This window comes from Cebus imitator, unplaced genomic scaffold (assembly GCF_001604975.1).
Source record: "Cebus imitator isolate Cc_AM_T3 unplaced genomic scaffold, Cebus_imitator-1.0 Scaffold125, whole genome shotgun sequence".
In the NCBI taxonomy this organism is placed as follows: Eukaryota; Metazoa; Chordata; class Mammalia; order Primates; family Cebidae; genus Cebus; species Cebus imitator.
The window spans coordinates 1,361,599-1,371,697 of NW_016107440.1; the positions used below are offsets into that span (position 1 = coordinate 1,361,599).

General features: G+C 50.8%; 1 protein-coding gene across 1 annotated transcript in view; it reads left to right on the forward strand.

Moving 5' to 3' along the window:
- The window catches only part of PTK2B (protein tyrosine kinase 2 beta), a 130,980-nt gene extending 121,209 nt beyond the window's left edge, over nucleotides 1–9,771 (forward strand). The window contains exons 25-31 of the mRNA XM_037742657.1: nucleotides 1,100–1,246; nucleotides 1,389–1,424; nucleotides 1,884–1,908; nucleotides 3,205–3,251; nucleotides 4,201–4,338; nucleotides 4,555–4,635; nucleotides 8,675–9,771. Coding sequence (XP_037598585.1) covers nucleotides 1,100–1,246; nucleotides 1,389–1,424; nucleotides 1,884–1,908; nucleotides 3,205–3,251; nucleotides 4,201–4,338; nucleotides 4,555–4,635; nucleotides 8,675–8,890 — 690 coding nt within the window. The 3' untranslated portion in view covers nucleotides 8,891–9,771. The remainder of the gene's footprint in view (nucleotides 1–1,099; nucleotides 1,247–1,388; nucleotides 1,425–1,883; nucleotides 1,909–3,204; nucleotides 3,252–4,200; nucleotides 4,339–4,554; nucleotides 4,636–8,674) is intronic.
- Nucleotides 9,772–10,099: the final 328 nt, after the last annotated feature.

A 10,099-nucleotide genomic window follows, 5' to 3' on the forward strand; every position in this document is an offset into this window, starting at 1 on the left:
CAAGAGGATGCCAATAATATTCCTCCTCCCTCTGTCCAGGAGGCCAGGGTTATCATGTGCCGAACAAGAGCAAAATAGTTCAGAGGCACTGAGCAGATGATTATACAAATGAACCGTGGGGGAAGATTGAAGGAAAATAGGAGGACATGCAATACTTTCTGTTTAGAAACTAGCAGCTAAAACTATGAATGGGTCCAAAGCCCTAGAGGTAAGTTACAGCAACAGCTGGGCTACTACATCTAGGGAGAGGAAGCATTTATCTTACCTCTGTAGAGCTATATTTCTTTGAATTTTGTTCTTCTTTTTATCTGTTCATGCATTTCTTCTAATCGTTGCTTAAATAACCAAGCTATGATTGCATTTATCTTATCTCTACAGAGCTGTATTTCATGAAATTTTGTTCTTTATCTCTTAGCTCATGTATTCCTCCTAACATTTTGTTAAATAACCCAAGCTCTTATCTTAATAAGAGGATGTCTTAGTACAAAGGCATGGTTGGTGCATGCATGCTGCTGCTCCTTCTCTCAGGCTCTGCTCATGCATGGACACAGGTGGGACTGCACACCGTGAGACTAGAGGTAGCACCACTGTCTCTTGAAGCTTCCAGACCTGCTGCCTTGGTGCTTAGGTGGAGACAGATGGAAAGGGCATGATGCTATCCAATGAAGCAAAGCAATCCCCTTGGAAGCCTTCTTGATGCTTTTAGTAGATTTTAAAATAGATTTTAATTGACTTTCATAGGTTTTCTTTTTTAAATCTGTTAAATGACAACGACTGTCACAAACACCGAGACAATGACAGCAGGGCAGTCACGTGATAAAATATCGTGAGCGGATGGTGTGATCATTTGAATACAGTGCATGTTCAGCAATGGGTTCCCGGGTTTGGTATCACATTGCAGCAAAGGCACATGCTCGGGCTGATACCCAGTAACTGTCTGCACATATGGCTGGGGGTTTAAGAACAAACTTAGGAGAAAAACACAGCTGCTCGGGGGCAAGTCTCGTGGCTGCCATGAGGTTCTTCAAAGGACTGTCCCTCCCCGAGTCTGAGAGCAACGCTCATTGCATCCTCTCCCTTCTCTCTGCCATCCTCCCAGGAGGAGGACTTCATCCGACCCAGCAGCCGAGAAGAGGCCCAGCAGCTGTGGGAAGCTGAGAAGATCAAGATGCGGCAAATCCTGGACAAGCAGCAGAAGCAGATGGTGGAGGACTACCAGTGGCTCAGGCAGGAGGAGAAGTCCCTGGTGAGCATCTGGGATGTCCATGCCCGGCGCCCATCTGTGTCCTCTTCCACCTCCCCGGGTGGCTGGGGCAAGGCTCCCCTGCATTCTTGGTGCTTTCAGCTCCAGAATTCTAAGTCCTTCGCTCTCGTTTCTTTCTCTGCAGGACCCCATGGTTTATATGAATGATAAGTCTCCATTGGTGAGTTGCCAGGAGAGGCCTCTTCCTTCGTGCCAAGGCCTGGGAAGGCCCCATCCACCATAGGACCGCTGCTTGCTCCCACACCCGTGCCAAGGCCTGGGAAGGCCTCATCCACCATAGGACCGCTGCTTGCTCCCACCCCCAGGCCTGCCCAGCTCCTCTTTGGCAGCTTTCCGTGTTGGGCGGGTGTCTTTTCCTTTTCTGCCAAACTCTACATGGCCCTTTTCCTCAACTCTGCCTTTATGGAGCCCTTACCACTGGCTGGCGCCCTCCACAGCGCCCCTCAGCTTCCCAGAAAGGTCTCTTTGGGTTAGGAACTGCTCCTAGAAGCACCCCTGACCCCATGGCTGTAATAATCTCTAAACACACAGTGAAGGGCTGAGGAGTGGGTAACAGGGGAGGGGGTTGTCTCCAGAGCCGCACGAGTGACATCGATGTTCTCTTTTCTCCTTCCTCCAGACTCCAGAGAAGGAGGTCGGCTACAGTGAGTGTTCCTGCCCTTCTTCGGGGGGTTTCCGCTTGGCACCTTGTGCAGAGCCACCATTCTTGCCCACCACCCAGGGCAGGGAACAGCAGAGTCTGTCTGCGTTCCCTGCCTCATCAGCCGTGATTTAATTCAGAGGCTGTGGGGTGGGCCAGCTGCCCCTCTGCCCCCTCCACCCCATCCCTCTCCCTGCCTGGTGCCCTGCCTCCTTTCTCTCAGCAGCCACATCCTCAGGCCCCTCCTCAGGTCTTCCCCCTCCTGCATTTGTTTAGAGGAGTTGGAAATTCTCTCTTCCTTTTGATTTCCTGCTCTGTCGGAGGCTCCTGTGGGGAAGTTAAGCAGTGCTACCTGCCTCTCAGCTGAGACTCATCTTCTGTAGGCCTGAGGACAGAGAAGAGAAAGTGGGAGGGGCAGCTGAGCCCACAGGCTCTCTCTGGAAGCCCATGTTGAAGGCAGGGAGGGAACAGCCAGCAGTGAGCCTGGGGCCTGGAGGGGCAGTGCTGAGTAGGAGGAGGAGGACAGCAGTCACAGAGAACTGGACACAGGTCAGACCTGGCCTGGGACCATTTATTATCCTCTGAGGCACAGGGAGGATACGTAACTTATCCAAAATCACACAGCTAATAATTAGCAATGCTCACATTTGAACCCAAGCCTTCTGACTTGAGGATCTCTTCTGAGCCTACCCTGTTATCTTACAAATGAAAATTCAGGCCCTAGGAGGGTGAGCTGCCCGGGGTGGTGACAGAGCTCTCTGGTAGCAGAGGTGAGAATAGAAGGCCAGGTTTGATGGCTCACACCTGTAATCCCAGCACTTTGGAAGGTCAGGAGTTCAAGACCAGCCTGGCCAACATGGTAAAACCCCATGTCTACTAAAAAAAAAAAAAAAAAAAAAAAAAAAAAGAAAAAAATGAAAAAACCCAGAATAAAAAAAAAAAAAAAAAGAAAAAAAAAAAATTAGCTGGATGTAGTGGCAGGCACCTATAATCCCAGCAACTCAGGAGGCTGTGGCAGGAGAATCGCTTGAACCTGGGAGGCGGAGGTTGCACTGAGCTGAGATCGCACCACTGCACTCCAGCCCAGAGTGAGACTCTGTCTCAAAAAAAAAAAAGAGACAACAGTGCTGTCCTTGACGATTGCAAAATCAGGGAGACTGCCAACTTCCTGGAGTTAGGGTTAATTTCCCTGAAGTCTCCTGGTGGTAAAGGGGAGGGGGCCCATTTGATGTCAGCAGGTACAAAGGGAAGGGTTGGAGCGCTGAGAACTGCCCCCCACTTGCTGTTCTTTTTATTGCAGTGGAGTTCACGGGGCCCCCACAGAAGCCCCCAAGGCTGGGCGCACAGGTATGTGTTGGCTCTGCTGAAACTGATGACAACTGAGAGAGAGTTGAACAATGCTGAAGGGCACGGAATATGAAAGCTTCAGTCTCAGACAGAATCCAGTTCAGAGTCCTTATTATACAGATGAGCCCCAGAGATGGGGGTCCCTTGCCTAAGACCACACAGCTAATTCATGAAAAAGCAAGAGGAAGGACCAATCTCCCACCCTCCATACCCCTCCCAGAGCTCCCTGGCCCAGCCCCAGGGAAAGGGGTGTAGGCTCCCTCCCTCTTCTGAGCCTCCCCCTTGGTTTCCAGCACCCATTGTCTTTACAGCTGTCTGGGGTGGTGCTGGCTTGCTTTCCTCTGGAATAGTGATTCTCAACCTTGGCTGTCCATTAAAACCACCCGAGGAGCTTTGAAACTCTCTTCACAGGCCAGATGCGGTGGCTCACACCTGTAATCCCAGCACTCTGGGAGGCCATGGCAGGAGGATCGCTTGAGCCCAGGAATTCAAGATCAGCCTGGGCAATATCGCAAGAACCTGTCTTTATTCGAAATTAAAAATAAAATAGCTGGACTTGACGGCATGCCTGATACTCAGGAAACTGAGACAGGAGGATTGCTTGGCCCAGGAGGTCAAGGCAGCGTGAGCCATGACCGTGCCATTGCACTTCAGCCTGGGCAACAGAGTGAGACCCTGTCTCTTGAAAAAGCCTGCCTCACCCCATGTCCCGGTGGTGGTTCTATTGGTCTGCTGAGAGACAACCACTAGTATTTTGTTAAGGCTCCCTGGCTGGAAACTGCCCCCAACGTGGACAGGGTCGAACAGCCCAGGTCAGGACACTATGATTCTAGAGAAGAGTCCTTTCAAATCGAGCTGGTGGTGGAGTTAGCCCCAGTAGTGCCTCCCCAGGAGAGAATCATGCTATGCCCTGGCCCTCCCTACTCACCAGCCACCTGCTTCTCCTCAGTCCATCCAGCCCACAGCTAACCTGGACCGGACCGACGACCTGGTGTACCTCAATGTCATGGCGCTGGTGCGGGCCGTGCTGGACCTCAAGAATGAGCTCTGTCAGCTGCCCCCCGAGGGCTATGTGGTGGTGGTGAAGGTGAGAGCAGGGCCAGGCTGGGGAGGTGGAGGCAGCTCAACTCCACCCTGGAAGGAAGGAGGACTGTGCTTCCTTTTGGCTGTCCGGGAAGATCCTCCTAGAGCAAGCTGGGCTGGGGAATTGAGTCCCAGGCCACTTGCGGGGGCAAGCACCACCTCAGGAGAGCTCTCTCCAGTAGCCAGGAGTGGTGGCCATCCTGCCCCTTTCTCTCCCCAGAACGTGGGGCTGACCCTGCGGAAGCTCATCGGGAGCGTGGACGATCTCCTGCCCTCCTTGCCGTCATCTTCACGGACAGAGGTGAGTGTCCTATCCCAGACGGTGCCATAGGCTGTTACTTTGCTCCTGCACCCCCACCTGTCCCTACTTACAGTTCCGTCAGAGGCTCATGATGGCTGCCTGGACAACTTCATGTCTGTCCACTGAGTCCCCAGCCAGTGGGTTCTATGTAGCTCATCCCATCAGCTACCACCAGAGGGCTCAGAGGGCACCCAGGAACCGGCCAGGTGCTAGGGAGGATGTCCTAATTCAGGCCTTAGATGATGGCAGTGGATTCTTACTGGGGTATGCTAAAAGGGACACACCTTCTTTTCCCCCCTCCTATTACTTTTATTCTGGTCACTGTCTGTATGAAGATTAATGGGGATGTGTCATAGAAATAATACTTAAGGTTTCTTTAATTATTTAATCTGATTAATGAAAAATGTTCACTGAAAATCAAAACAAGAGTCTTGGTGCTCCACTTTGAGATGGTGGCTGCAGTGGGGAGAGTCAGGGTCCCCAGACATGTCCACATCCTAAACCCTGGCACTGGGAAACATGTCACCTTCCATGGCAAAAGAAACTTTGCATATGTGATCAAGTTAAGGACCTTGAGATGGGGAGATGGTGCTCCATTATTGGAGTGGGTCCAGTGTTGTCATGGGGATCCCAGGATCAGGTGTTCTGGTCTTACAGGGATCTCTGTGACAACACTGGCAGGTGTGGCGGCTCACGTCTATCATGCCAACACTTTGGGAGGCCAAGGTAGGTGAATTGCTTGAGCTCAGGAGTTTGAGACCAGCCTGGTCAACATGGCAAAACCATACAAAAATTAGCTGGGCATGGTGGCCTGTGCCTGTAGTCCTAGCTGCTCAGGAGGCTGAGGTGGGAGGATTGACTGAGCCTGGGAGGTAAAGCTGTGGTGAGCTGTGAGCCACTGCACTCCAGCCTGCGCAACAGAGTGAGACCCTATCTCAAAATAAATCAATCAATAAATAAGAGGGAGGTAGTGTGTGACCAGAGACACAAGGTCAGAGTGACAGATATGACGGCTGGAAGGAGGCCTCAGGCCAAGGAAGGCAGCAGCCTCTCAGAGCTGGAGAAGACAAAGAACAGGTTCTCCCCTGGAGCCTCCAGAGAGAAACCAGCCCGTGGCCACCTTGACTTCAGCCCAGTGGGGACCATTTGAGACTTCTGCCCTTCAGAAGTTTAAGACAATAAATCTGTGTTGTTTTACACCACTACATTTCTGGTAATTTGTTACCGAAGCCATAGGCACATGATTCAGTGCCATAGACATTTGTTGGTTGTCCATGTGGAGCCCTTTGGTCCCCTGCCTCCCAGTGGCCAGCCCTGCGGCACAGATGACTACCACATCCCGCCACTGTCCCCACTGTCGGTGGCTGCCCAAGGTGGGAGAAGGGAGGAGAGTTTGAGCCATTTCCTGGCCTCTCTCTGGGGGACAGTGACAACCCATACAGGAGCCCTAGGCAGGGCTGCCTTGTTTCATGTGAGAGCTCTTTACCCTTGGGATGCCAATTCATTCATTGATTCATCCATCCACTTTATTTGTAAATACCCTTGAGTACCAGCTATGAACAGGCACACCTCACCTTATTGCATTTTGCTTTAATTACACTTCCCAGATACTTCATTTGTTACAAATTGAACATTTGTGGTAACCCTGCATTGAGAAAGCCTATTTGTGCCATTTTTCCAATAGCACCTGCTCACTTTGTGTCTGTGTCACATTTTGGTAATTCTCACAATATTTCAGACGTTTTCATTATGATATCCGTAATGGTGATTGGTGATCAATGATGGGCAGTGTTGGCATTGTAATCCTTTTGAGGGGCCATAAACTGTGCCCACGTAAGACTTAGCATCGAATGTTGTGTGCGTTCTGACTGCCCCTCCAACCAGCCATTCCCCCATCCTCTCTTTGGGCCTCCCTTTTCCCTGGCCCACAACAATATTTAAATTAGGCCAATTAATAACCCTACAGTGGTCTCTGAGTGTTTAAGTAAAAGGAAGAGTTGCCCACCTCTCACTTTAAATCAAAAGCTAGAAATAATTAAGTTGAGTGAGGAAGGCATGTTGAAAACCAAAATAGGCCAAAAGTCAGCCTCTTCTACCAGTTAGCCACATTGTGAATGCAAAGAAAAAGTTCTTGAAGGAAATTAAGAGTTACTGCAGTGAACACATGAATGATAAGAATGTGAAGCAGCCTTACTGCTGATACGGAGAAAGTTTGAGTGCCCTGGATAGAAGATCAAGCCAGCCACAATATTCCTTTATGCCAAAGCCTAATCCAGATCAAGGCCTGCAATTCTATGAAGGCTGAGAGGTTCTGGAAGTTGCAGAAGAAAAGCTGGAAGCTAGCAGAGGCTGGCTCATGGGGTTTAAGGAGGGAAGCCACCTCTGTAACATGAAAGGGCAATGTGAGACAGCACATGCTGATGGAGAAGCTGCAGCAGGTTCTCCAGAAGACCTGGCTCAGATCACCAGTGAAGGTGGCTCTGCTAAACCACGGATTTTTCAATGTAGATGAACGGCTTTCTGTTGGAAGCAGATGCCATCTAGGACTTTCATAGCTGGAGGAGATGTTCATGCCTGGCTTCAAAACTTCAAACGACAGACTGACTCTTGCTAGGGGCTAAAGTGACTGGTTGAAGCCGTGCTTATTGGGCATTCTGACAATCTTAGGGCCCTTAGGAATTAAGCTAAATCTGCCAGGCACGGTGGCTGACGCCTGTAATCCCAGCACTTTGGGAGCCGAGGTGGGTGGATCGCCTGAGGTCAGGAGTTCAAGAGCAACCTGACCAACAGGGAGAAACCCCATCTCTACTAAAAATACAAAATTAGCTGGACGTAGCGGGGCATGCCTGTAATCCCAGCTATTAGGGAGGCTGAAGCATGAGAATCGCTTTAATTTGGGAGGCGGAGGTTGTGGTGAGTCAAGATCACTCCATTGCCCTCCAGCCTGGACAGCAAGAGCAAAACTCCTCCAAAAAAGGTAAAATCTACTCTGCCTGTGCTCTGTAAATGTAACAACGAAGTTTGGATGACTGCACAACTGTTTACGGCATGTTTTGCTGATTATCATAAGCCCACTGTTGAGGTCTACTACTTAGAAAAAGATGTTCAAAATCTTACTAATTGACAATGTGTCTACTCACTCAGGATATCGGACGGAGATATAGAAGATTAATGTTTTCACTGCATCTCTTTTGCAGCCCATGAATCAAGGAGTAATTTCTACTTTCAATTTCTGTTATTTAAGAAATACATTTCTAGGCTATAGCTGCCATATGTAGTGATTTCTCTTATGGATCTGAGCAAAGTCCATTGAAAACATTTTGGAAAGGATTTACCATTTTAGGTAATATTAGGAACATTTGTGATTCATGGGAAGAGGTCAGAATATCATTAACCATTTGGAAGAAGTTGATTCTAATCCTCGTGGTTGATTTTGAGGGGTTCAAGACTTCAGTGGATGACCAGGCATGGTGGCTCACACCTATAATCTCAGCACTTTGGGAGGCCCAGGCAGGAGAATCATCTGAGGTTAGGAGTTTGAGACCAGCCTGGCCAACATGGTGAAACCCCATCTCTACTAAAAATACAAAACTTAGCCAGGCGTAGTATTGGGTGCCTGTAATCCCAGCTGCTCAGGAGGCTGAGGCAGGAGAATTGTTTGAACCCGGGAGGTGGAGATTGCAGTGAGCTGAGATCATGCTACTGTACTCCAACCTGGGTGACAAGAGCAAAACTGTCTCTAAAAACAAAAAACAGTGGTATGATCAGATTCACATTTTAGAAAGCGTGAGGGGCTGTTGTCATGAAGGGAAAGTCAGACTGGCCTTCTCCAGGCTGGGCCGGGGGTGGGACGGCTGTGGTGTCAGTCCTTGTAGACTTGGCTCCACCTGCATGGGCATTGCACTCGGCCTGCTCCATTCGCTTCCAGGGGACTTCTGACTGCCTTGGCCAGCACGCAGGCAGATACCTCTGTGGCTTCCCCATCCTCCAGGCATGGACTTTGTGGCCCCCTCAGCCTCTTCTGTGTGATCTTTTACAGATCGAGGGCACCCAGAAACTGCTCAACAAAGACCTGGCGGAGCTCATTAACAAGATGCGGCTGGCACAGCAGAACGCCGTGACCTCCTTGAGTGAGGAGTGCAAGAGGCAGATGCTGACAGCCTCACACACCCTGGCCGTGGACGCCAAGAACCTGCTCGATGCCGTCGACCAGGCCAAGGTTCTGGCCAATCTGGCCCACCCGCCTGCAGAGTGACGGAGGGTGGGAGCCACCTGCCTGCGTCTTCCGCCCCTGCCTGCCATGTACCTCCCCTGCCTTGCTGTTGGTCATGTGGGTCTTCCAGGGGGAAGGCCAAGGGAGTCACTTTCCCTTACCAGTTTGCACGACCCCCTCTCCCTACCCCTATCCCAGGCTGTACTGCTCAGGCAGCAGCTGGACAGCGGGGACTCTGGGCTATGGACACAGGGTGAGGGTGACACAGATGGCTTGGAGGGGGCACTGCTGCTGCCTGGCCACTCCTTCCTACCCCACCCAGTCCATGCAGGCGGGTCATGGGGGCGGGAGGGTCACGTGGTGCCCCTAGCTTTATATATGGACATGGCAGGTCAATTTGGGAACCAAGCTATTCCTTTCCCTTCCTCTTCGGCCCTCAGATGTCCCCTGATGCACAGAGAAGCTGGGGAGGAGCTTTGTTTTGGGGGTCAGGCAGCCAGTGAGATGAGGGATGGGCCTGCGGTTCTTGTACAGTGTATATTGGAATTTATTTAATGTGAGTTTGGTCTGGACTGACAGCATGTGCCCTCCTGAGAGAGGACCTGGGACATAGACCAGGAACAAGTAATTGGGAGTCTGGGCATGGGACGCTGTGTTGTCAAACCAAGCATCAGGGGGAAGGAGCAGAGAGATGGGCCAGGACAGGACCTTGGACCAAATCCACTCTCTTCCTGTCCCTTTCTCTTTGTCCCTTTACTCTCCCTTTCTTTCCCTTTTCCCTCTTTTCTTACTCCTCCTCTTTTTTCTCCCTCCCGCCCCTAATCTCATCTGCACCCTTCTTTTCTCGCGTGTTTGCATAAACATTCTTTTAACTTCTTTCTATTTGACTTGTGGTTGAATTAAAATTGTCCCATTTGCTTTGCGGTTGGTTTTGTTTGTTTGACCTTCCCATTGGGGGAGAATGGGGACTGTGAGCCAAGCTCTGGAAGAAACTGATGATGTTCGTGCTGGTTGGAGATCAAAGCTGTCCAGCGCTGGGCATCGGCCGAGGAGGGGCGAGCAGTGATACCCAGCATTGGGTCAGGGGTGTGCTCTGGCCCCTTTGCCCTTGCAGGGGTACTGGGGGCGACTTTCCAGGGACCCAGGACAGTACCCTCTATGGCCACATGAGGAATGCCATGTCATTTCTCCCCCAGTGAGGCCCCCAAACCACCTGGGCTCTGGAGGGGCTTGGGTGACAGTGGCAATATT